This window comes from Rasamsonia emersonii (assembly GCF_000968595.1).
Source record: "Rasamsonia emersonii CBS 393.64 chromosome Unknown ctg1118621759675, whole genome shotgun sequence".
Classification (NCBI taxonomy): Eukaryota; Fungi; Ascomycota; class Eurotiomycetes; order Eurotiales; family Trichocomaceae; genus Rasamsonia; species Rasamsonia emersonii.
In genome coordinates, this window is record NW_013563341.1 from 97,252 (window position 1) to 121,884 (window position 24,633).

Sequence of the window (24,633 nt, forward strand, 5' to 3'; positions counted from 1 at the left end):
GAGTGTATGTCTTTGAATTCGCCTTGGAGACCATGTTCAACGCCTGACCAGCCTTCGGTCCGATTCGCGCTAGGGACGCATTAAAGTGGAGGAGGGTATGATCGGTAGATCCCGACAGGCACGGGAAGTGATGTCACAGATGGGACGAACGCGCGAGATGGGATGAAAGCATAGGCCGTCAAATATGCTGTCCAAGACGGAATTCAAAGTTGTCATCAATGTCATTTCTTCTTCATTTTCGCTGCCAGTGCCGCTGCCTGTTCTGCGGCCTTGCGCTCATCCGCTGTCCAAATCACAAATGTCAGAACGATTCCGTAAATACAGTCACTCAAATGAATGTGCCAGTCACCGTATCTCTTGTGTTGCATTCGCTATGGATCCCCCTCAAGGAACTGGTCGCATCAGGTATAAGCAGAGCTGCCGTACCTCTTCGCTGTTTCTCTTGCATGATGGCTGCCTGTTGCTCTCTTACGCGCTGATACTCACTGCCGGACATGGTGTTCTTGGGTCCCTATTCCATATGGTATGCAGATTAGCCACTGTTTGAAGGGACCATCTTCAAAGTGGGATTTCCAATTTCTCCCAGAGCAAGATCAAAAGGAAAGAGATTAAACTCACCACTCCCTTCTCGTGTTGCCTCTTCCTGTTCCTCTCACGAGCTACCTCCCTCTGGTTTCCACGAGTCATCTTGTCCTAAACACACAGGCAGAATAGAAATACGGATATCTTTGTACAATAAAAGAGAAGGCAATGGGTAGGGGAGGCAAAAGAAGACAATGGTCAGAAGATGAGAAATTTATGGAGGTGTGGTTTTCCCGCAAGCCACTCTCGATCTACCACATTCTACGCTGATCGCTGGTTCCGCCAATGCTGGTTATTCCTGCCCCGCTAAATCTCGCAGGTGTCCCAAGGCTCCTCCCAACATCTCTTCCCGATGTTTATCCCAAACATTCCTCTTCCAAACGCCATACATCCAAGGTCATCGCTGCGTCTTTGGTGTCTGGATGATCAGAACCCAATCTCTTCGTCCGGAGTCTCACTACCTCCTCCATCAGTTCAACTGCTTCGGCATGCTGGCCCTTGCGCTTTCGAGTCCATGCGAGGTTGCTCACGGTGACCAGCCTCGATGGATCGTCCGGTTCTAGTATATGTTTCTCCTGCTCAACGACCTCAACCTCCAACTCTTCCGCCTGGTCTAAGAGGTCTTGATTCGAGTAGAGGATGGCCAGATTTGCCTTGGTAGTCAACGTATCTGGATGAGACGGCCCCAGTTGCTCCATTCTGCCGTCCAGCACCTGACGAGTCAGTATTTCTGCTTCCTTCCATTTACCCAAATTCCCATAAATGCTCGCCAGTCGTCCTTTCGCATCAAGGGTTAAATGATGGGTCGGTCCATATTGTTTCTCCCTTCCCTTGACGACTTGTAACGCGAGCTTTTCGGCTTCCCCATACCGACCGGTGCCAGCATTGATGATTGCCAGCAAATACATAGTGGTCAAAGTGTCTGGATGCTCAATCCCAAGCTTCTCTTGTCTTAACCTGCATACGTGAAGACAGAGCTCTTCTGCCTTGCCCCATTGCTCTTGATCAATGTAGATAGACGCCAGGACGTTCATATCCGTTAACGTATCCAAATGACTGGAGCCCAATCTATTCTTCGTCTTCTCCAAGACATCTGCTGCCAGAGTCTCCGCTTCACCCAAACGGCCCAGATGCATATATGTTTTCGCCAGGACAGAGATGCTCGTCAAGGTATCAGGGTGCTCCGGGCCCAACAGCTTTTTCCTCAATTCAACGACCTGTCTGTCCAGCTCTTCTGCTTCTGCCCAGCGACCTTGGTCGGCGTATGTCGATGCCAGATACGACATGCATTCCACGGTTTCCATATGTTCCAAGCCCACTTCCTTTTTCTTCGCTTCCAGGACTTGTATATCTAGTTCTTCCGCCTCTTTGTATCTGCCCTGCGACCACATATAGTAGGCAATACCAGCTTGGAGATGTATTCTGTTCCTCAAGTTCTGTCCTTCAGCGTTTTGCGTGAATTCTAGCACGGATTGGGCGTGAGGGAGATACGCGGCACATATCTTCCAGTTCTCGAACTCGGCGTCAGGAAACAGCGCGTCCACCTTTTCCAAGGCCTTCTCAGCATACTCCCGGTCTTGTCCCTCCAGTATCAACCACTTCCGGACCACCAATTGAACCAGGCGATGGAGACTGTACGTCCCTGGAGTCTGTCCTTCTGCAATCAGTGAAAATGCTTTGAGAACCCCTAAGGCTTTTGTCAGATCCAGGATGCGGTCTTGCTTTTTCTGAACGAATTCTTTGGGTATTTCCTGTCGGTCTAGGAAGGCCATCAAAGAGAGAATCTCGATAGCCCGCGGCTGTTTTCCTTTAATCTGGTTGATAGACAGCATCATCGTTGTCGCGACTGCATTTGGAACCTGGGAATCCCTTCCTAAGGTCTGAAAGGCCTCACACAGCAAGTCCATCTGTGTCTCTTCCCCATCCTTTAGCAACGCGAGATATTCGCTGACACTTATCATGTTCTGCTGCATGAAAGCTGCCGCTTGTACCAACGCCAACGGAAGATGATCAAGGAGGTCCGCAAGCTCATTGATTTCGGATTCGCTGTGGTGGGAAGAGTCATTTGTAAGCTTCGACTTGATGAGGTCTGTCGATTCCAGTTCAGTCATAGGTTTGACTTCGATGAGATCTCGAGGACGTCCACCGTTGAAAGCGACTGCTGCAGCTCTATTCCTAGTCGTAATGAGGATCGAGCCTTGTGAGCACTCAGGCAGGTAGTCTGAGATACACAAAGTTGGTTCGAAGGGTATACTAGAGTCCTTTCCCTGATAGGTGGTATTGCTCGGTAAGAAAAGCGACATGTCATCAGCATTGTCGATGATCAACAGCCATCTCTGAGACGTGCTCTCAAGCCAGGTTTTGACAAGAGACAATACGTCTTCATCTTCGTCCTCTGCGCCCGGAATGTCGCATTCGTGAGCGATTTTGCGGAAACCTTCGTAGATGCGATCCGGGCTACTGGCATGGATCCAAAATACAGAGACTTCTGGTCGACTTTCTCGTAAAAGGTAAGCGAATTGAATGGCGATGTGAGATTTCCTGAAGGATCTGTTAGTTGAAGCACCAAAACGGAAATAGGGGCAACAACGACCCTACGCCTCCCAGGCCAAAGAGCGCGACACGTGAATGAGCTTCCCCGATCGATTTCGAACGATCCTTCAGCTGGTGCAGGATCTCGTTTCGTCCTACAAAGTCTGGATTCCGCGAGTATGGTATCATGACTGAATATGTCCCCATCAGCTTTACGTAAAGAGGCATTTTCAATAACGTCCAGGTCACCTACAAATGCTGCGTTCTGCCTCTGGTAGCGGATCTGCTGTCTTTAGTATCGCACCGTTTGTTTCCAACGACTGCTCTTCAAATGCTTTCGTGGCGCAGTTCGCCATGTGGACTATGTTTCGTGATACTTGTTTATAGTTCTCGTCCAACGCACTCGCGAATTTGCAAATGTTCTTATGATCGGCGTCCAAAGCGATCTGTGTCTCCCGCGAGTCTGGCAGGTTCAGGGTGGCGGATGTCTTGTCGACCACCTGTCCGGCTGATGCTGTTAGAGTGTTCTACATTGATCATGAAGAAAGGCCAACGCTAACCAAACCCAGGTTCTTGAAGGACCTCGTCTCATAGAAGCTCAGGAACTGATATGACTTCACAAGCTGCTGAAAGTTCGAGAAGAGTTCGCTTGCATATAATTCATTTTGTTTCAAGGCCGTCATGAACGTGTTGCTGGGATTTCTGAGAATAGTTCTCGTTATCTTTGCGATGATAGCTCCAAACCGGGCAAAGGGGCTCCCACGATGGGGAGTCCCAAAGAATGCAATACCATAGGTGGCGGCACAAATGGAGAAGTATTTCTCCCCGAGTTTAGCCTGCACCAGAGCCTGGATGAATTCAGCGCACACTGAAACCAATATACAAGTTATGTGTCCTGAGGAAGGTCTCCTTACCTCCTTCACCACAATGCCACCGAGGCTATGAGCGATGAATATCAGTGGCCTGACTTCGACACCCTTTTAAATCTCAAAGTTAGCGTAAGCGGCCCGGCATACGTTTTTCAATTCCTTATAACCTGCCTGTCGTTCGAGCCATAACCTGTTGAGAAGGTTGATTGCTTGCTCTCGCACCCCTGCCGCTGAGGATTGAAAGCCAACGTTGGAATTGTACCCAAACAGCAGGATTCTTGCTCGCGGCAACTGCTCCGGCAGAAAATCCCTCAGCCATAGCTTATCGCCAGACTTCCATGTCTCCTCAGCGTGGAACTCTTTGTCCTTGGGGTTTAAGCCGTGAACAGCCACAATGCTGGATTTAATCAATCAGTACAATTCCTACGTTATTTGTCTGGTCTCTCCTCACTCAATATTTGCATCTTCACATGGCACGAGTGTCTTCAAGAAATTTCTAGAGACGCTATCAGTGGACTTGACGAGTCAGTAGATGCCGTTATTGCAGAAGTGCAAAACAAACCATTATCACCTGAGAGGAATATATATACAGAAGGATCACGCCCGGAAAGTAGATAATAGGGAGTATATGAGATATATGGCTAAGATTCTAATATGGAATATGAATAGGGTGCCCGCCTGGAAAGTAGATGATAAATACGAAAAGAAAACATGGCAAATATGGGTAGAATATGGGCAGGGAACCTGCCTGGAGAAGTATATTCTACCGCGACTCCTATGGATTGTTCCCAATGTGTACGCGCCCACCTACCCAACTGGATCAGCTGCATGAATTTAGTACCCAACAGTAGGCGCGCAATAGACGCCTGGATCAGCCTTGGGCGACGATCGCCTTTGGTTTACTGAGATCTGATAACAGGTGTGAAGTTACCTGGGTTGCAAAGCCACTCAAGCTTTTTTGTAATAGAGATGTAATTTCTTCTCTCTCGCATAAGGTAATTATGGGAGTAGTTCAAGAAGCCTCGAAATGAGAACAGCCCCTGAGAGGCTCTAATGGTAGCGCTGATTGTCTCCAGCGCTTATCAATACTATTCGTTCCATAAGGCTGGCTCATGGGTGGTGAGGCTGCACGCCCAGTGGAGCTGGGAATCAGTGCAACACATGGTCACAGAAAATTGCTACTACTCAGGCCTCAAGATACAGTGGTCACTATATACAGAACAATGGTTGATCATGAACTCGATCACGTGTTGACTAGGATGGAACTCCTGGCGGTTAGGGAGCCAGTGGGATAGCCGCCCAGGCACCAAACCTCGTCTCACCAATGCCGCCCATCTTGCCCTCTCAGCCACTCCATCGCCTCCAGGCTGGCTATGCGAAGATCCGATCTTCCACGCGAGCCTTCACTGGAGATTCATTCTGCTTTCTTTCTTGAAACATGGTAGTCTGTACGTTGCTGTCGACCCAAAAGACAATAGCAGATCGCGATGAATGCCCCAATGGGTCCATGCCAGCCAGTGAAAGGCCACGGCGCATTCACTTCACGGCCCAAGCAGAAACACGCTTATTGATGGCCTCGGCGAATCGACGGCACCAGCACCCGTCATTTGAGAAATGAATGGCCTCTATTGTTTGATTTGGATACCTCTGTGTTTCATGAGCCTCTTCGATAACCATGTGCACTACAATCTACAGCGCTTTTTGGACGGATACCATTCACTGTCGAGTGATTCAGGCGCCTTGATTCCACAGGTATCGAGACCAGGATTTTTTTTTACAAGCCTCGCTTGTCATACAGAGTCATGACGGAGAGTGAATTTGTCATTGATGCCTTCATATTTCTCCCTCCCTCTCTCTTAGTCCTGGACAACCTTCTCGTTCCTTTCCTTTCCCTTCTGTTAACAACACCGTTCCTGCTGGTCAGACCGTGACTCTTTCTTTTCTTCTCCTTCCCTCAGAGAACTGTCAACTCGTTGATCGATGCATTTCTCATAGAAACAAATCAAACTCGTCCACTTCCACAAAGGGCTCTACGCTCTGTTTCGTGACCAACCACTTTTTCTTGCTTCGCTTTGCTGTTGCCAGTAGACCGTCGTGGACAGTCAACTCTGCCATAATGGGCCTCTTCAAAGGTTCCCTGGCTGGTCCAGGATATGTGATTCTCAATATCATTCGAGTGCTTAACATTATCGCCCTCCTGGACATCATCGCCGCGAGTGTGGTGATGCTTATCAAGATCTCTTTCGTTAATAGTTTTTTCTTTTTTGAGGCTGTTACCCACGCCGTGACTGCCTGTGTGAGCAGTAAGCAGCCGTGCTTGATCCCACAGAAGCCGAGGGCCGGCTGACAGTGCTGATTAGTTGTCCTCATCCTCTCCGAACTACCCGTCTTCCGTGGCTACTTCGATCGGAATTGGCCGCTATTCGGTCAGGAGTCCGGCTTTGTGACTCTTTCCGCTACGATGATCATATTGGGCGTGTCAGTGCTTGGCGATCTTAATAGGAAAGCCACCAGTCAGGAGTCCCTGGGGCTGGCGTTCTGGAGAATCGTTGCTTCGGCCGGAATTCTCGCGATGGTCATGGGCCTTATCAACTTCCCTGTAGTGCGTCACCCTGCCTCCTTTACTGGGAGATTGATACTGACGATTCTTTCCAGAGTTTCATTTTTAGGGATAAGGAACGCGGTGTCACTGCACGCCAGGTCCGATCATACGGAGCCGTTGCTTCCAAAGTCGTCGATCGCAAAGGCAGCCAGAGGTCGTTTCAGCTGTGCTTAAATCGGCAAGACACTCTTCCGACCTACCGTTCCCACACATCGAGCCCGAGGCCCATGTCCTTGCGCAACACGAGACGGTTTCCATTGAAGGTCTCAAGTCCGACCGTCGAGCGTAAGGAATCCTTTTCTAAGAGTGGCAGTGAGCCTGACCTGGCGGCACCAGAACTGGCTCACCATCCTGCCATGCACGCAAATTATGTTTAATTGGAAAGTCGGATCAATGGACAAACGACGGAATCGACTGATAGAACGTCTGGCCACGTGGCTGAGTTGTGTTTTTGCTTTGAGACGCACTAGGATGCCTTTCTCTATTTCTGTTTACGCCGTTAAAAGCTCTTTACGATCGCTCATAATTGTACTGTACATAATTTTTGGTTCAGCAGGAGGATAACATTTAGGTTAGTTTGTATGAGTATGCGGTGTTGGTGATGGGAATGGGTATTCGAAAACGGAAAGCGTGTCATTTTGAACAATATGAACTCTGATTTTTTTTAAAGCTTTAAAACGACCAGTTCAAAATGCGTAATGCCCATATGGATGTTCGAGTTGTTGGTGATTGAATGTATGGTCTACACACGTGCCAGATTGGCTCGGGACGTCCGCCGAGCTGCCATGCTTAGTGCACCTCTCTATATTTAGCTTGCAGCTATCCGTACTCACTTGGCCAACTAGACAACATTATCAACTCGACGAGGAGATGACTTCTGTCTCCTTTCAATCCTTACATAGGCCATAATCTACCGGGGATGCCTGACGGCATCTCTTTCTGCGGTCCGGGAAGATGTCACAAATAGGGGTCTCATTTCAGACGTACGTTTGTTTTGTCTCTAGCTTTTGAAAGCAGGCAACAAAGGTCACTAACAGAACTCTTCCATAGCATTAAATCGCTCTTCATTTTCTTCGCGCCCATCCTCATCCCTCGAGCAATCAACTACTATCGCAGTCTCCGTGCCTCTCTCGCGCATCGCCCTCCTGTTCGTCCGCTCCCTCCGCAGGCGTCTCGCGCCCTGAACGTCCTGTTCGGTGCGATCGTTTTCTTCCTCATCCTGAGTTTGCCATTTAATCCGCATGCTCCAACCCCGAATATCTTTGCCCAGACGGGCTCACGCATCAATACTCCGACAGAAGTCATCTTTGCTCGCTTGGCGCGACTCCGACCGGACAATGTCCTGACGGAGGATGATACACTCCTGCGGGGGAAGCTGATGTCGCAGGTGTTCAGGAAGGTGTACCTCCGCTATGGGCCGGATGCGTTGCTGTCGTGCCAGTTCTGTACTGTGGACAATACGTGGTCGTATCTGCTGTACTATCTACCGTTGAATACGTTGGTACCGCACCTCTTCCACCTGCTGATTGTTGGTCTGGTCACCTCAGCGCCGTTCGCTGGTCCTGAAGCCGCGCAATGGCGGAATAAATTCACTATCGCCGGCCTGGCTCTGGCCGCCATCGATGTCTACATCATGGCTGTCTATGATCCGGTGGCATCTGCTTCGGCGGCAGTGCGAGCCGGCCAGGCCCCGCCTCCAAGTCTCTATTACAACATGGGCCTCCTGCGGCCTCTGGCCTTTGCGATCTTCGACGGCGTCTGCTCCGCCCTGATCTACCTCTCTGCTACCAACCGCTTCTTCTACAGCCCGCCATCACAAGCTGAACAGATGGAGCAACTGATGTCGACCGCCACCACTGCGTTGACGGCAGCTACTTCAAAGCTGCACGCGGTCAGTGTCACGCGGAATGCGGTCGTGAGAGACAAGACGCTGAAAGCGCGAGACGATGCGTATTGGCGGGAGGTGGTGGCCATGGAGGGCGCTGGCCGTGGTGAGAAGCAGCAACCGTCCGGGACGGGCAGTATCTGGGAGGAAGAGGAAGTGGTGCGGGCGATGTCGAGGGCGATGACCGGGCAGGCTCGGAACCGCGGGGTCGACATGGCGAAGCTGGGAGCTAGTGCAAGCGAGTACGTCGACGGCATTACGGCCGGCTTGGAGAATGCCAGCGACGATCGACCTGAATGAGGCGCAAGAAGCTGCCTAAACCCAGAAATTTCCTAATCCTGCCAGGCGCATATTACGTCACGGACAGTGTGGATTTGTCGAGCATGTTCATGTAACTAACTACATAGATGCTGGATAGTTCTCCTAATAGGTACTCCGCATATCGTGAACAACTCTCTCTAGCACAAAGCGTTCCATCAGCACAGACAATTCACATTATTATTGCATGGGCAGTAGGCGCTAGTGGTCAAACTGGCGACTCCTGCTGAAATCCAACACACTCAGGCTGGCCATCCAACCCCTTGATTTCGAGCCAAGAATGCACGGATGTACCGGAGTCCAGCAGCGTCTGATGTGGGGTAACTCGGGCCATCCTGGTCAGCGGCTGGAGTAACAGTCTGCAGGCCTTAAGAATAGAACGACACCTGGCTCAGGCACCAAGTGTATCCTGGGCAGCGGCTAGTAGCAAGCGAGGTGACAATGCGAGCAAGAACTTAGGCCAGGCCGGCCGGGTGTTGGGACGTCGTAGCAGTGCTGTATGCGAGCGAACTGTACACAGTAGTAATTGTAATTTCGTGCCGTGAGGGGAGAAGCTGCACGGCGTGTAGGCGAGGCGGGCGGTGATTGGGCGGGCGGGCGGCAGTGTGACCTGGTGATGCAGAAGGCGGTGAGGCCCGCATTGAAGATCCGACGCCAGCAAAACAAGGATCGCGAGGCCATCTGTAGTCGCCCCAGGCCGTCTGCCTGCCCGCTTCTCGCTTTATCTGGATCGTCTGTCCGGGCAGTTCAGTTCTCTGTTGTGCTGCCGTTTCCTAAGTCCTATCCTTACTTCCCTGTATTGTTCCTGTCCCGTTGCTGGAGACCACGGAACCGAACCGTCTGGGTCGAGGTACCGACGACGGCACGACGGGCAAGCAAAACACACAATCCGTTCCGACCCATTGTCGCACCCCTCACCTGAATTGCCTCTGCCAGACTTCTGCCTGACGACGAGACTGATTCCTCCGTCCATTGCTGCGCCATGGCCAAGGATACTGCCTCGTCCCAGTCGGTCGACGAGCTCAATGCCTGCGTATCGACTCCCAGCGGCCATCGCCCGGCCAGGAACGAGACGACGTTCCGGGAATGGATAGTCGCCAATCAGATCGGTATGATATAGAGCCATGTTTTTTTTTTTGCTACAAAGACGGGACGCAGATCGCTCATGGTTCTTCTTTACAGGCATTTCCCTGACGATCCTGGCGACGCTGCTGGCAGTGCACAATCTATATCCCTCCCTGCGATCCTATACGACCCCGTTCTTCGAGATGTCCTACTACCAGCCGAGCACGGGACTCTACATCCATGGCAAAGACGACATTTACTTCATCATCAGCGCCATCCTCGGCTTCACCGCTGTTCGCGCCATGTTCATTGATTGGATCTTTCGCCCCTGGGCGAAGAGGGCCGGTTTGAAGAGGAAGGCGTCGATGCGGTTTGCGGAGCAGGCCTGGCTGCTGGTCTACTACGGTACCTTCTGGACTTATGGCATGGTGAGTTGGGGAAAGGACGCTCCTTGGCAACAGTGCTGACTGCGATAGTACCTCTGGACCAACTCCAACTACTGGGACAGCTTCAAGGCGATCTGGTCTAACTGGCCTGCGCGGGAGATGACGCCCCAGATGAAGTGGTATCTGCTCATGCAGCTGTCGTTCTGGATCCAGCAGATCTTCATTGTCAACATCGAGGAGCGGAGAAAGGACCACTACCAGATGCTGACACACCACTTGATCACGAGCACGCTGCTGGGTTCCGCGTATATCTACCGCTTCTACAACGTCTCCAACGTGGTGCTGTGTCTGATGGACATTGTTGATTTCCTGCTGCCGGTAAGTTCCTATTCCAGACGACCGTCATTGTCACATTCTGACGAGAAATCTAGGCTGCCAAGATCCTCAAGTACTTTGGCTACGAAATGTGCTGCAATGTCGCGTTCGGGGTGTTCCTGCTGACGTGGTTTATTGCGCGCCATGTCATCTACCTGTCCCTGTGCTGGTCGATCTACCAAGACGTGCCTGCGCACATGGCGTATGGCTGCTATTCGGGCACGACGGCGGAGATGCTCACGACCGATGGATACCCTGATCGCTGGGCACATCTGTTCTCGCCGTACTTCAACCTGGACGGGCCGATCTGCATGAACCGAGGCATCAAGTGGATTTTCCTGTCGTTCCTCCTGGCGCTGCAGGTGCTGTCCTTGATCTGGTTTGGAATGATCATCCGCGTGGCGATTGGAGTGATTCGTTCCGGAAACGCCGAAGACACTCGGAGCGACGATGAGGAAGAGGAAGAGCCCGAGACGGAGGAGGCGCCGGGCGTGGTGGTGAGCAAGGAGACATCGCGGGTGGTTGCCGACAGCTCCGGCTCGGAGGCAGCGTGGCGACGGTCGAATGGCTCGGTGCGGACCCGTCGGGGAGGCGTTCTTCGTGACCAGAGTGATCGGAAGGCCTTGCTGGGAAGAATCGGCTGTGACAAACCGACATGATCGATGGGTGGTGATGCGAATGTTTGTTTGCATGTCGTTCCGTTGTTTTTGCTTGATACTTCGGTTTCCTTCCGTTGTCACGATTGTGGTTTGATGGGTCAGGGTTGCGGGACGATGGTATTTCAGTGAACAATCAATACCCTTGTTGTTTGTGCTGTTATATACTGGTTGTGCTACTGGCTATAGATAATCAAGCGAAGCTTGTCACTACGTATGGTGTGTACGGAGTAATGGGTGTGATTTGGTTCGTCGATGAATGCAGCATCGCCATGATTTATTCTTATACAATACAATACATGCAATTGCAGCATCTGACGAATAATGGTATGTACAATACATATCTTCTCCATGACCAGCTGACGCTGATATATCGATTGATAGGAACTCAGTCCGATCCTCGCTTGGCGTCATGAGAAGCCAAGCCCTAAGAGTAAGGACGTTGACATCTGCCGTCATCACCACTACCAGTCAATCCAGACAGTGCTGAATTAATTAAACCCTGCTTAAGAGCTGCAGTACGTGCCAACGTCGTACGACGGGTAGGTGTGACTTGTCTGGCAAGAGCCGTTGGAGAAGAGGTCGGTGGCTAGAGAGAGGGAAATTCGTTAGCATCAGCGCAAACTCTCTATCAAAATTATCAAGGATATACATACTATCAACAGGCAGATCCTTGCTCGGATTGCGAATAATCGACTGGGCCGCGTCCGGCGTCAGGCTGTCCTCGCAGTCGATCTGCTTCTGCCCGCCGTTGACCGTGGAGCTACCGGTCCAGGTATCGATGTGCCACTTGTTGCCGTTCTTCCAGTCGGAGTTGCACTCGGCGCACTCGTCCTCGTAGCGCAGGTATTTCTTCAGGTACGGAGCGTACACGACCTCGCAGACATTCAGCTCGCCTGATGCCGTGGCCATGGTCAGCGGGTCGTCGTATGTGCCTGTGCCGCCGGCCTGTGAGCGTCCGCATTGCGTGTACGCGATGCCCGCGCCGGGTGGAGAGTTGTCTGGGTAGCCGTAGAAGGTCTGCTGGACGCCGGACTGGACGGAACAGGAGCCGGAAGAGGAGGAGGAAGAGGAGAAGGCGGCGTGAGAGGTGTGGGAGGTGTGGGAGGAGTGAGTGGTGGTGATGGTGGTGAAGGTGGTGGCGGTGGTGGAGTGGGAGGACCGAGAAGAGTGGACGGCGGAGACAGAAGCGCTGACTGCCAGGAGGCAGGTCAGGAGAGTGGTTGTGGACGGCATTGTAGAATAGGATAGTCGATATATAGATATAGATGTAGATGTAGATGTAGATAGATAGATGTCTGAAAGAATCCGACCCGATTGATGAAATAGCTATGCAGAGAAGAGGGAGGGAGAAGTCTAGACTTATATACATAGATCTAACCGCACATACTACATAAGTAAACCTACGAATATCGATATATCGAAAATAAACTCGGGACAGACAGGGTAGACTCCAGCCTAGTGACTGCGGTGGGTCGCAAATCGCCCCCAGGCTCAGCGTCAGCATCAGCCGGGCATGGACTCATCCATGGACAAGGGTCTGGACCAGTCAGGCAGAACGTCAGCATCCAAACAGATTGTTTCTACGACGTAGGAGGTGCAAGAGGTAGGTAGAAGGTAGCATCATCCATCCATTTCTTTTCCAGTTCCAGTTCCATTCGGCTGTCAGTGAGTAATTACCATATGCAGTGAGGAGGGAAGTATCACAGTATCATTGTCGATCGAGATCATCATCATATCGATTATTGACTGACTAATTACAGAACAAGCCTTCCTGTCAGCAAGCAGATCCTACCTACCTTCACAGAGTAGTAAGTACATACCTAGACTAGAGAACTGAACCAGCCAATAACAAACCCAAACCGAAATTAAGCCATGATGAAGGATCAAAGGTTCGAAACTTTAATCGCGTCAGAAGGCCAATAAAAGAAAATCAAATTAAAAATTAAAGTAAGTGGGGTAAAAAAACCGCCCTGTACCTGGACCCAGTTAATCTGTTACAGTCCAGTCTGGAGTACGGAATACTCCGTCCGGTAGATACTCCGTTCTCCGTCCCTCACAGCATATCTGTCGATAATAATAGTCTTCTTCGGAGAACCGGCGAACCGGCGAACTGGAAAAAAAGAAACAAAGGCCTTGTTTGGAAGAGATCTGTTCCATCGAATCAGAATAAAACAGAGCTGGACTGAGTGGACTGAACTGAGGCGCAGAGAAATAAAACTGAGACAAAACGTGATATACATCCGTATGCAATCTATTTATTCTCTACTATACGGAGTAGATCCTTGAAACGCTTGATTAATATACCTAAGTACAAGTACATACAAGTACTTTATACAGATCCACTCAGGCAATCTTTGTATATACTCCGTACATAGAATGGATATTATATTATATTACGGAGTACATTATACTACATCGATTAATTAAAACAAGCTGCAGCTGAGCTGACAATAATAATGACATCTGCGTTCACTGTTCACTGTTATCACATAATTGCAGAGTATTTATTTATTATTAGAACTGAAGCCACTACTACTAGACGCTGTACGAGTGTATACCTAGGTACTCCGTAATCTACTCCTTGTTAGCAAGTGTAGTGTAATACGCACCGGGAAGGTAGCATCCAGTAGGTACCTAGGTAATAAGGTTCCTGGTTCCTGGGGCTAATACATACGGTAAACTAGTCTCAAACTGAAACCTGAAACCTGCTGCAAACCACCTATCTTTTCAGTTTTAGCCAAAAAAGTAAAAACCTTGATTGATTCGACGATAATTTAGGTAGGCACGTGAATAGATTATCAGTTCCACGCTAGCCATTCTAGGAAAGTGGTCTATTATTAGGTTAGCGCTAAGTCTATCGGGTGGGTCAACAGGTCCACCTACAGGTCCACAGCGGACTACTCCGTCCTCCGTCCTCCGTCCAGAGTGCATGCAGAACTTGGGGCGAATTTATTACTTAGGTATTTATTCATAGAAACAAGCAACACAAATCAAAACACAACGCAATGCACGTGCTTGCACCACACAGACAGACAGTGATCTCGAATTCGATTTCACAGTACGGAGTAAACGATGAATAATACTTTACCTATCTATAGATAGATACTATTACTATTACTAGCTACAATAATACACATATGTATGTAATTCAACTATAAATAAATCTGAACTTCTTTTTATTTGCATTTGACGGGTCATAATTTAATTTCTAGATTGACTTTTCAAGTGAGTGGGTCGATTTGTCTGTCCTATTTATTTCTAGATTTTATCTGTTTGTGCTTTGGTTCTTATGTGAGATTATATATATAAGAGAAGACAACATCGATTTATGATTTTTTTATCTTCCTCGTTGCTCATTTCTTGTTTCTTGCCTATAAACATATCTTGTCATTCATACACATATACATAACCAAACCATCATCCATCCCGTCAATCCAGTCAAGCAATCCAAACGCAGAAACAAGACACCTCCAAACACCATACCGAGACATACACATATACAGACATAGGATATATCATTGTAACTCCACAATGAATGGAAAAAACCAAAATGCAGACCATGCAGTGCGCATCTCATAACGGCTGACCCGGCAGCTCCACATAATACCGCCCGTCTGGTGCCTGCAGTTTGACGTCTTTGACGTCCCGCACCTCGGGCTTGATCGTCTTCCCCGTGTTTGGCATCTCTACCGTCGACTTCGACGACAGTTCCTGCGGCGGCGGCGGCGGCGGCGGCAGCAGCAGCGGCGCGTTGGCGTTATACACAGGATATGGTGGATGGACCGGAGGGGGCATCGGCATCTGCATATGAGGGTGTAATTGTTGCTGTTGCTGCTGCTTCTGACGCCGCCGCCGCCGTCGACTCCACAGCAGCCACCACCCCAGACCCAAAATCAATGCGACCCCAGCAACACCCCCGACGATGCCTCCCACGATGGCGCCAGTGTGGTTGCTGCTGGACGATGCTGTCACTGTCACCGTAGCGGCCGCGACTGCGGGCGAGGTCGTCGACCCCGGCAACGGCAGCGTGCACATGTCAATGCTGTAATACACCCAGGACGCATTGTAGCATGTGGCCAGCTCGGCTACTTTTGTGGTTTGGGATGAGCAGGGCTCGTCGGGATCGGCATCGTGCCCGTAGATGGTCACTTGTCGCCCGTCAGCCTGTCATCATTGCAAATTGTGATACCTGTGTAAAATGACATACCTGAACACCCTTCATCCTCCTCGACAACCTGAAAGCTGCCAAATGGCCCAGACGCTCGCAGCTGCGTGCAGGTACCGTTCGGGTACCCATTGGGCCCGTTTATCGACTTGTATGAATCTTTGCACTTGTCATCCGTAAAGGTCGCGATGATCGTTGCTCCCGCCGACTGAAGCAGGCTGACGAAGCAAATGAGCGCAAGAAGGAGCGAGAGCAGAGATCGTGAGCGGGACGGCATTGTAAACAATGGCGGTCGATCCCAACCGGGACAGTATAAGACTGTGGGGGAAAAAAGGAAAGTAGAAGGAAAAACGAACGGCAAGAAGGCCGATTCCAAGACTATCGCATTAATATGGATTATTGATTAATTGACATGAACGGCAGTCATTCGGCAGGCAGAACTGCTCGAAGGCAAAAGGCGTAAGAATGCCAGAGGGGCCATGTGTGTCGCGATGAGAGATTCTTGGAGAGAGGGGGACAGAGCACAGGCCCGACCTATATGCACGTGGCGGCGGCGGGAGGCATGGCGTGCGTCTAGCCGGAAGGATTCCAGAACCCTACCCGAGTTGGCAGTTGCTACTGCAGCCCTCCCCGACGGGCTGAGTTATTTCTGGACGGCGACGAGGCTCTTTTCTTATCTGCTGGCAATGGCTGAATGTCAGCCTCAGGCCATGGACAGGGATCAGTCAGCTGGGATTGCTTCACCCTCGCTGCTGTCTCAGATGCCAACGGCAGATGCAAGGGCAGCCTACACTCGCTCAGAGTTGCAAGTCCGCAACTCGTGTTCTAGGTTTGCTTCAGCAGAGACCCTGCAGCTGCGCCTTATCGGCAGTGGGGGCTGGCCGCTGGACCAGTCAGTGTGCTGCTCGACAGCTGAGTCCCGCCGCTCAGGCTTAATGGCGTTTAAATTTTCCCAGCTAAGCTAGCTGGAGATCGGCATGGCCCCCTTCCCTGCCCAGCCACGCGCTGGGGCATTCTTGGAGGGGTAAAGAAAAGTCCGTCAAGTCTTAGAACTAGTGGGACGATGGATTATTGAACAACAGACAACTACCGGAGAATTCGAGAAGCCTTTCGAATGGCAGGATTGCATGTCTTGGACTCTTGGCTGAGGTGAGCCGCCAGTAAGCACTATGCCGGACTTACTCCGTCGTTGAGCAGGCTAAAGTCAGTTGATTGCCGATTGTTAATATTAAACTTGATGAGTCGTTTCACATATCCACCGGCTCAATTTTCTGCCTATCAAGGAGAAACTAAAACAGTGTTGAACGCAGAAACAGAAACAAACAGTTTGTTGTCGTAAGGGTCATCGCTCGTCATTGCTCCAGATTCACATCATTCAAACGCCCTATCCCAATCCCGAACGTAAAACAATAAACAGAATAAATGAAGGTAAAAGGAAAAAAAAACCCGAATATGCCATCCCAATCGAAACTCTCCATACTCCCTTACTCCACCATTTTAAAAGGTCTGCGCTACGGAATCGGCGGTTGAGACATCCTGTAAACTGGCGCTCCCCGGTAGAGATCGCCCAGAATCTCCCGCCGCATCTCATCCTCGTCCCAGAGGAAGTCGTCCCGCTGGTTGAGCCTCCGCTGCCGAGCAAACACCTCCGCTTTGCCAAGATTCTCCGACCCCAGTCCACACTCCTGCTGCGTCGCGATGAACCGGATGAGGATCGCCCGCAAACCATCCCACAAGGTCCCCTGCCGGTTCCACTCCAGTCGCTTGGCCACTCGCAGCATCCGCGACACGAACCAGCTCCTCTCCCCCTCGTCACTGCACTCCCCCCGAGGATAGCCGCCGTTCTCCAGGAACAGCCACATGAGGGCCGAGATGCTAGGATTAGACGTCGGATTTAGCTGTTTGACTTCCGAATCCAGCCATGCCATGTACTCGTCAAAGTTCTGGCCGTGCAGATAGCATTCACAAAGCGCTACATTGAGGTAGAACAGACACGCCAGACACGTGTACTCGTCAATGAAGCGAACATCGCGAATGCCATGATCGTAGTCCGGAAGCGTCGTCAGAATAGAATACAGCCGAGAAGAAGGGTGAAACAGATTCGCTCGACGAGGCGCCTCCTCCGTCGGTGCGCGAAACGGGGCTTTGAGGATCGCCTGTTCCGATTCATGGAGGCAGCGAAAGAAAGCCAGAAAGTCTTCGCAGGCGCGCAAGATATCGCCAACACCTTCACCATCCGACGTGGGTACGTCCAACTGCAAGTCTGGCGACAGAAATTGCAGCTTTCCAGGGAGTGAGTCGGGAACGTCTCCGGTCCACGGGAGACTGGCATCCACAATTGCCTTGGGAGCACAGCTGAAGTCAACCCTGGAGCATGGTCAGCTAGCTGCTTGACTTGGTAGAAGTGAAACCACGACCCGTACCAGTATAGAACTTGTTCCAGAAATGGGCTACTGGCCCTCAGCCCCCGCATGCCCCCTCGTTTTCTAATCATCAAGGCAAGACCTTTGAAGTGCATCCGTTCAATGGAGGCGTCTTTGGACCATTTCTAGACCAAGTCAGTGCTGGCACATCACGGTAATTTTCCGTCACGTATGCATGTACCTCGATGACAGCCATCGTCGCTACGGCATAGATGGTCCCATCATGCGGACCGTCAGCAGTATCTCGGATCTGCTTGCTGATCAACTGTAGCGATTGTATTTTATGCGCCAGGCTTTGCACCGACTCCGACCGGCCCTCCACGCTGGCCAGATGCTTGGAGGCAATGGCCAGCATTGCCTGGAACGGGAGCCTGTCCTGGAGGGCAAATTGCCGAAAGATTTCCATGATCGGGTTCTTTTGATTTGGCCCCGACAATTTGTACATCATGGAAGGATAGATCACGACATCTTGCAGGTGTAAGCAGAGATCCCACACAAGACTGTGCTGCTGGACACAGATTAGAAAAGAATTGAGAACAGTAGCACTTACAATGGTTGATCAGCTTGTGGTCCTGTTGACTGATCGATATGGGATAGCTGTCAAATGGATCACGCTTTCCGCCAGGCCCTGGGGACGGCAGATGATCCGAGGCAGACGGTTTATTCGAAAGTACATCTTCCTGATGGCCAGACACTGTGTGGTTGCGTCGTCTTGTGTCTAGAGCATTTCCGCGAGTGCGTCCCTTGGTGTTGATTCTCTCTTCTTCGTGCCCATCATCTGCCTCCTCGGCTTTTACTTTTAATCCTGGAGAATCCAGCGAAGCATCAACCGGTTCCCGCGCGGCCCATCCGGAGATAGACACGCGGGACGAACCTAGCCGCGCGATTCCCTCCAGACGTCGCTGACGCATGTACTGGCGCATAGCATGACGGCGGACCTGGCGTCGGGACCCTTCATCGGTCACCAGGACAAATTCAAAGTTCTGTTGCGCCGAGGGCTGCTGGCTGGATGCCGCACGGCCGGGTTGCGAGGCATCGCCAGCGGCATGCGGACGGCCATTGGCGTCCTCATCATGGCCCACGCCTTCTGCACGAGCGTTGATGGCCTCGCTGTCGGCGGGATGGGTCTCGGTCCCCATGGTCCCATTGCCGGATGGTGGGCGGCGCAAGGGGTAATAAATTGGGACTCGAGCCGAGTGGGGAGCAGCCGAGCTCGTTAGTGGACAGTTGAGGGCAGCCAGGCCGGGGTGCCGCTAAATCGCACGGCGATCGCTGGCGTGCTGGCAGGGCTAGCCAGAGGCTGGAGCGCTGCCAAAGGACACCGTGATGAACGGCGGAAACTCTGAGGAGAGCAAGCTAAGCTTCGAAGCCCAATGTGCAACGAGCGCCCGATTTCCTGTTTGGGCTCGCTTCCCAGTGCGACACGTGATTTGTACGACAAGGCGTCGTGCGACGCTTTGACCTGACTCCCAGCCAGAGGAGCGTTGTTCCGTCGATGGTCTATTTCGTTGATGCTGGCCTCATGCTCTGAATTGCTTGACCTTGTGCTCGTGTCCACAGCCTGATTTCTGCACCCAACTGATACGCATCGCTCTGTAATGTTCCAAGAACAGCCTCTACTGTATATTGAACCTCTTTGCGGTCCTAGAGCCCCAGGGACACCGTCCCCAGGATCCATGTCCAGCCATTCGATGCAGGATCTATGTTGATCCCGTCAACCCTACAACTGCGAAAGCCACAGACATTATTATTCTATCGGCCTGGAACGATGCTGGGTCGACAATGCAGCGGTGACGGTCTTGCTCTCTCGAAGGTGAACGTTAGCATAAAAGATCTGGGAACTCGACGATTCGCTGGCCTGCTGCCTCTGCTTTCATCCCTCTTGCTCCCTGAGTTTTGCTAGCGCAGCCATGATCCCTTCACTCATGCCTTCTTGGTCATTGTTCTGGTTTGGCGTAGGTTTTGATGCACTTTCTTTTTCTGATTGTAATCGACTTTCTTCTTCAGCGGCGGCAAGTAACATCGCCTCTTCTTCATCCTTCTCAGCAGCAGCCTGCGTGGATGGACCCGGTCTTCGATCAGGTGCCGTCCGTCTCTTGGCCGTTTCTACCCTAAAGTCTTCTCGAACTGCGCTGCACCATTGTCGCACTTTTTTCTCACCCCAGCCGGGCACGGAGCTAATTTGCTCGGGCTGGGCATTTATGGCAGCTTGGAGACTTCCAAAGGTAGATATCAAGCTCGCGGCATCGGACTTGTTGATACTCCGGGGCGCTGTCACAAACTCAACCAAGCTCTCCTTGTACGACTGAGCCTGCTGGGAGCGGATCGCAGTCGGCGGCGCATTCTCCGATGACTTGAAAAGCTCCAAATAATGGGCAGCTTCAGGCGCAGACCAGCACAGAATCAGGGTTAAATTATTCACAATGGAAGTCTTCGAGAGCTCCTTCAGGCTGTCTTCATGATCGGGTATATCTACCATGATCAGAAGGATACGAAGATTGTATTTCCCGGCAAGAAGCCTGATCCGCGAATAGATGTATTCCGGATGCAGTCGATGATACTTCAACGACAAGAACAGAGCACAAGTGGTGCTCCCAAGCACGTAGTCTGCGGGAATATCGGCGTATTCCCAGGGTACAAGCTTGACATAATTGAGAATCGGATTGCCCTTCTGCCGTGCAGAGACTAAGATCGCGGACGGTGATGTCCTACTAGGAAGAGCTTGCGGCTTGGGCTGCTCGACCTTGGCTGGGCGCGCTGCAGGTGGTTGTTGTCTGGAGTCAGTGGTAGCCGGAGCAGGGTTGTTCGCTGTCTTTTCATCTTGGAGGAGCTGGTTGAAGACAGCATCATCCCCGTAATCATTATCCATGGTGTCCGTAAAGTGAAAGATAGTTGTAGATTTGGCATAAGAATTGCTGCGCCAGTCGACTATTCTTAGGCATGTCTTTGGCGGTTCCTCGCCTACCGCCTGCCAAGACGGCCTCACCGCCTGGGGTTCCCCATCCGTTCCAATGCTAGTGCTGCCGCCAAAGCGACTTTTTAATATTTTTCTGCCGCTAGCTTGAGAAAGCGAAAAAAAAAAGTTGATTGTCACCTTGTTTTTGGTGCATACCTACCATGGCCGAAACACGCAAGAGGAGACGCCTCTCGGAGGATGGCAGCTTTCAGACTGAAGAAGCCTCCCACACAGAACAGACTGAAAATGATCCGCCCGCGGAGACATCGCAGACTGCTTCGAAACAGCTGCGGAGAGAACTCTTCGTGCGTGGTCTACCGCTGTCGGTGACTACGGAGCGTCTGACGGAGTTTTTCTCCCAATCCTACGTGATTAAACATGCGACGGTCGTCCTCGATCCCCAAACCAAACAATCTCGAGGCTACGGTTTCGTGACTTTCGCCGACCTTGAAGATGCCCAGCGTGCGTTGGATGAGTTCAATGGAGCTGATTTGGACGGCAAGAAAATCAAGGTGGAGGTCGCCCAGCCTCGCCATCGTGAAATTGATGAGAAGGAGGGCAAGAGCGTTCCGACCGCAGAGGCTATCAAGCTGAAGGAGGAGAGGGAGATCCGCAAACAATTGAATCAGCCACCAAAGCTTATCATTCGAAATCTCCCGTGGAGCATTAAGGAGCCGGATCAGCTGGCTGCTCTCTTTCGCAGCTTCGGAAAGGTCAAGCGTGCAGTAGTTCCCAAGAAGGGTAAACGCCAGGCTGGATTTGGGTTCGTCGTCTTGAGGGGCAGGAAGAACGCTGAGAGGGCGATCGAGGCTGTTAATGGGAAAGTAGTTGACGGGAGAACCTTGGCAGTCGACTGGGCCGTTGAGAAACACATTTGGGAGAAATTGACGAAAGAGACAGAGGACAAGGAAGGAGAAAAAGATACCGCGGACGGCGCTGCCGAAGGTTCCGACCAAGATGAGAATGAAGCGGACGAGGATGTGTCGATGAAGGACGGTGAAGAGTCCGACGAAAATATGGAAGACACGGAAGACGAAGAAGAAGACAAAGAGGAAGACGAAGAAGATGAGGAGGAGGAGGAGGAGGAGGAGGAGGAGGAGGACGACGACGACGACGACGACGACGACGACGAGAAGGACGAAGAAGCCGAAGACGAACGGAATGCCTCCACGGTTTTCATCCGAAACCTGCCTTTTACGTGCTCAGATGAGACACTCTACAAACATTTCACCCAATTTGGGCCTGTTCGATATGCGCGCATTGTGGTAGACCCGGAGACAAATCGCCCTCGGGGCACCGGTTTTGTTTGCTTCCGGAACGTCGACGATGCTGCCTTGTGCGTCAAAAACGCCCCTAAGCAGCCCGATGCCACGCGCAAAGATGCGGACAAATCGAAAAAAGCCTCCACAGCATCAAAGCCTTCCATCCTACAGAATGAAACGATTGACCCCACCGGGCGCTACACAATGGAGGATCGTGTCCTGTTGGTAACTCACGCGGTGAGCAAGTCGGAGGCGGCGAAACTGGCAGAGGAAAGCTCCTCGCGTCGTTCGGCTAAGAAGGAGGACAAACGCCGTCTCTTTCTCCTGAACGAGGGCACGATCCCTCCCAACTCTGAACTTTACAAATTGCTTTCGCCGTCAGAGATCAAAATGCGCGCTGACAGTCTCAAGCAGCGGCAAACCCTCATCAAGAACAACCCTTCGCTCCATATGAGCCTAACGCGGCTTTCAGTCCGCAATATCCCGCGACAAATATCCTCCAAGGACTTGAAGGCCCTCGCCCGACAGGCCGTCGTGGGATTTGCCAGAGATGTCAAGGAGGGTCTCCGTCAGCCACTGTCTCCGGAGGAGATGAGGCGCGGGATCGAGGAAACCAGAGAGGCCGACAAGCAGCGGAGGCGGAAAGGCAAGGGCATAGTGAAACAGGCAAAGATCGTGTTCGAGGATCGAAGCGGCAGCAAGATCTCCGAGAAGAGCGGAGTGGGACGAAGCAGAGGCTATGGATTCATTGAGTACTACACTCACCGCCATGCTCTCATGGGACTGCGGTGGCTCAATGGTCATCTGGTGGAGGCGCGTTCCAAAGACGGGACGACGGAGAAGAAGAAGCGTCTCATTGTGGAGTTTGCCATTGAAAACGCGCAGGTTGTCAAGCGCCGAAAAGAATTCCAGGAGAGGATGCGCAACCTGAGCAAGGCTCAGATGCAGAACAAGAAGTCGGATAACGAAGAAGCCAAAGACAAAGAAGAGACCGCATCCTCTGGACAACAGGCGAAGAGAGGGACCAAGCGGAAGAGAGCGGCCAGTAGCGACGGAGGGAAAGCAAACAAGAAGAAGGACAATAAAGACAAGGGTGAGCTTAGTCAAGAGGAGAAGAACAAACTGGCCAAGAGAAACCGGATCATTGCGAAGAAGCGCATGCAGAGAAAGATGCGGAAGAAGGGCAAAGCTTGATGTACAGCTGAGGTGAATTACTTTAAAAAAAGGATAAGGTAATAATGGTGTAGGTAATTACGACACGAAATTTTTGCACTTGTATTACACTTGTATGTATATATATGTATATATACGAATATATCCAAAAAAAAGGATGCTTTTCTTCCTCTGCTTCATATTCAATAACAAAAGGAGGCACATTTCAGTGGAACAGGTAGGTATCAATCTGCCGCATTATGTCGTATCGTCGTTTCGTCTATCAATTGATTTCATTTCCATTTCATTTGATTTTTTCTTCATTTAATTTATTTGTTGGTAGCGCCCTGCACCTGCCCGACGATATTGTAGCGCTTGCTGAAGTACGTGTACCACTCGTCCAGGACCGTCTTCTCCTTCTCGTCCAGATCGTACCAGTCCGGTCGGCAGTCTTCGGGTTTGAGGGATGACATGGCCAGCGCGCGAGAGGGATCCTTGCCAGCGAAGACTAAACGTTGAAAAGAAAAACAAAAAGTATTAGCTTAGGAGCTGTAGAGTAGAGGAGATTGAGAATCCAACGTACCGTGATATTGACCCTGAGGACCATATGCGGGGTTCCTGGTGACGTCAAAGACAGTGCCCTTGATAGCGACGAGGATAGGACGGTTCGGATCCGTGCCTAGCGATCAAAGAAAAATCGAGTCAATTGACAATGCCAAACAGAGGGAGAATAAACAGCTCGTTTTAGAACCGCAAGGCGGATGGAAGCAGGAACAGCAATTTTCGTAGACAAGACAATATCGACACGGCTATATAGGGACAGATCCATACCGTCGCATTTCGACAGCTCCTCCATCGTTATGGGATCATCCTTGGGCGGATCAAGCTGGACGGGCTGCTTGGGCTCGAAGCGCTTTTTCTCGGTTTGTTCGGACATTGCGACTGGAGTTAAAGGACGAGGGTTGTCGCGGCGGTTGTTTTGTTCGTTTCTTCTTTCTGTCAATGGCAGGGCCCGGCCGATGCTGATCCAATCAATGCAAGGCTGGATTGGACTGATTGATTGATCGACTGTGTCTTATAATAAATAATTATAATGATAATAATGGGATAATAATAATAGGATGGCTGACTGGCGGGGCTGGAAGACGGGGTCAATCAATCGCGGGAGGGAGCTCCCGGCTGTGTGGCCGATGAAATACCGTTCCAAGGATTACAGTACCGTCAATAGAATAATAGGCAGAACTGAATAGCATGCCGTAATTACGTTACCGCTATACGGGATGACGTTTAGGTTCTTCTTACCCCGCGTTCCGCATTCAGACAGGAATCCCCGACCTTGGTTCTGCAGGATCTACGTGGAAGGAATGCCTCGGTTCGGTAGATACACCTAAGGTAATCGTAA

The 24,633-nt window shown here is 51.2% G+C and overlaps 10 protein-coding genes across 10 annotated transcripts; 4 read left to right on the forward strand and 6 right to left on the reverse strand.

Moving 5' to 3' along the window:
• Nucleotides 1–221: 221 nt before the first annotated feature.
• On the reverse strand, nt 222–4,548 carry T310_0353 (Kinesin; the record flags this gene model as incomplete). Its single annotated transcript, XM_013476782.1, has 11 exons — nt 222–283; nt 427–511; nt 619–693; nt 972–3,123; nt 3,176–3,278; nt 3,368–3,641; nt 3,675–3,962; nt 4,029–4,091; nt 4,131–4,380; nt 4,435–4,499; nt 4,546–4,548. The coding sequence occupies 11 exons, from the start codon at nt 4,546–4,548 to the stop codon at nt 222–224; spliced, it is 3,420 nt and encodes a 1,139-aa protein (XP_013332236.1).
• A 1,551-nt stretch (nt 4,549–6,099) lies between these two features.
• T310_0354 (uncharacterized protein) lies at nt 6,100–6,962 on the forward strand (the record flags this gene model as incomplete). The annotated part of the gene is made up of 3 exons (XM_013476783.1): nt 6,100–6,286; nt 6,344–6,585; nt 6,639–6,962. The coding sequence occupies 3 exons, from the start codon at nt 6,100–6,102 to the stop codon at nt 6,960–6,962; spliced, it is 753 nt and encodes a 250-aa protein (XP_013332237.1).
• A 577-nt stretch (nt 6,963–7,539) lies between these two features.
• T310_0355 (uncharacterized protein) lies at nt 7,540–8,770 on the forward strand (the record flags this gene model as incomplete). The annotated part of the gene is made up of 2 exons (XM_013476784.1): nt 7,540–7,568; nt 7,603–8,770. 2 exons carry the CDS (start codon nt 7,540–7,542, stop codon nt 8,768–8,770), a joined length of 1,197 nt encoding a protein of 398 aa, XP_013332238.1.
• Nucleotides 8,771–9,770: 1,000 nt separating this feature from the next.
• Nucleotides 9,771–11,273, forward strand: T310_0356 (uncharacterized protein; the record flags this gene model as incomplete). The annotated part of the gene is made up of 4 exons (XM_013476785.1): nt 9,771–9,897; nt 9,947–10,281; nt 10,330–10,617; nt 10,671–11,273. 4 exons carry the CDS (start codon nt 9,771–9,773, stop codon nt 11,271–11,273), a joined length of 1,353 nt encoding a protein of 450 aa, XP_013332239.1.
• Nucleotides 11,274–11,697: 424 nt separating this feature from the next.
• Nucleotides 11,698–12,506, reverse strand: T310_0357 (uncharacterized protein; the record flags this gene model as incomplete). Its single annotated transcript, XM_013476786.1, has 2 exons — nt 11,698–11,827; nt 11,923–12,506. 2 exons carry the CDS (start codon nt 12,504–12,506, stop codon nt 11,698–11,700), a joined length of 714 nt encoding a protein of 237 aa, XP_013332240.1.
• A 2,340-nt stretch (nt 12,507–14,846) lies between these two features.
• T310_0358 (uncharacterized protein) lies at nt 14,847–15,715 on the reverse strand (the record flags this gene model as incomplete). Its single annotated transcript, XM_013476787.1, has 2 exons — nt 14,847–15,421; nt 15,481–15,715. 2 exons carry the CDS (start codon nt 15,713–15,715, stop codon nt 14,847–14,849), a joined length of 810 nt encoding a protein of 269 aa, XP_013332241.1.
• Nucleotides 15,716–16,949: 1,234 nt separating this feature from the next.
• On the reverse strand, nt 16,950–19,000 carry T310_0359 (uncharacterized protein; the record flags this gene model as incomplete). The annotated part of the gene is made up of 4 exons (XM_013476788.1): nt 16,950–17,805; nt 17,862–17,986; nt 18,043–18,329; nt 18,412–19,000. The coding sequence occupies 4 exons, from the start codon at nt 18,998–19,000 to the stop codon at nt 16,950–16,952; spliced, it is 1,857 nt and encodes a 618-aa protein (XP_013332242.1).
• A 734-nt stretch (nt 19,001–19,734) lies between these two features.
• T310_0360 (Mating-type switch/DNA repair protein Swi10/Rad10) lies at nt 19,735–20,730 on the reverse strand (the record flags this gene model as incomplete). Its single annotated transcript, XM_013476789.1, has 1 exon — nt 19,735–20,730. One exon carries the CDS (start codon nt 20,728–20,730, stop codon nt 19,735–19,737), a length of 996 nt encoding a protein of 331 aa, XP_013332243.1.
• A 248-nt stretch (nt 20,731–20,978) lies between these two features.
• Nucleotides 20,979–23,273, forward strand: T310_0361 (Ribosome biogenesis (Nop4); the record flags this gene model as incomplete). Its single annotated transcript, XM_013476790.1, has 1 exon — nt 20,979–23,273. One exon carries the CDS (start codon nt 20,979–20,981, stop codon nt 23,271–23,273), a length of 2,295 nt encoding a protein of 764 aa, XP_013332244.1.
• Nucleotides 23,274–23,560: 287 nt separating this feature from the next.
• Nucleotides 23,561–24,168, reverse strand: T310_0362 (Progesterone binding protein; the record flags this gene model as incomplete). The annotated part of the gene is made up of 3 exons (XM_013476791.1): nt 23,561–23,739; nt 23,815–23,910; nt 24,063–24,168. 3 exons carry the CDS (start codon nt 24,166–24,168, stop codon nt 23,561–23,563), a joined length of 381 nt encoding a protein of 126 aa, XP_013332245.1.
• Between the last annotated feature and the right edge of the window lie 465 nt (nt 24,169–24,633).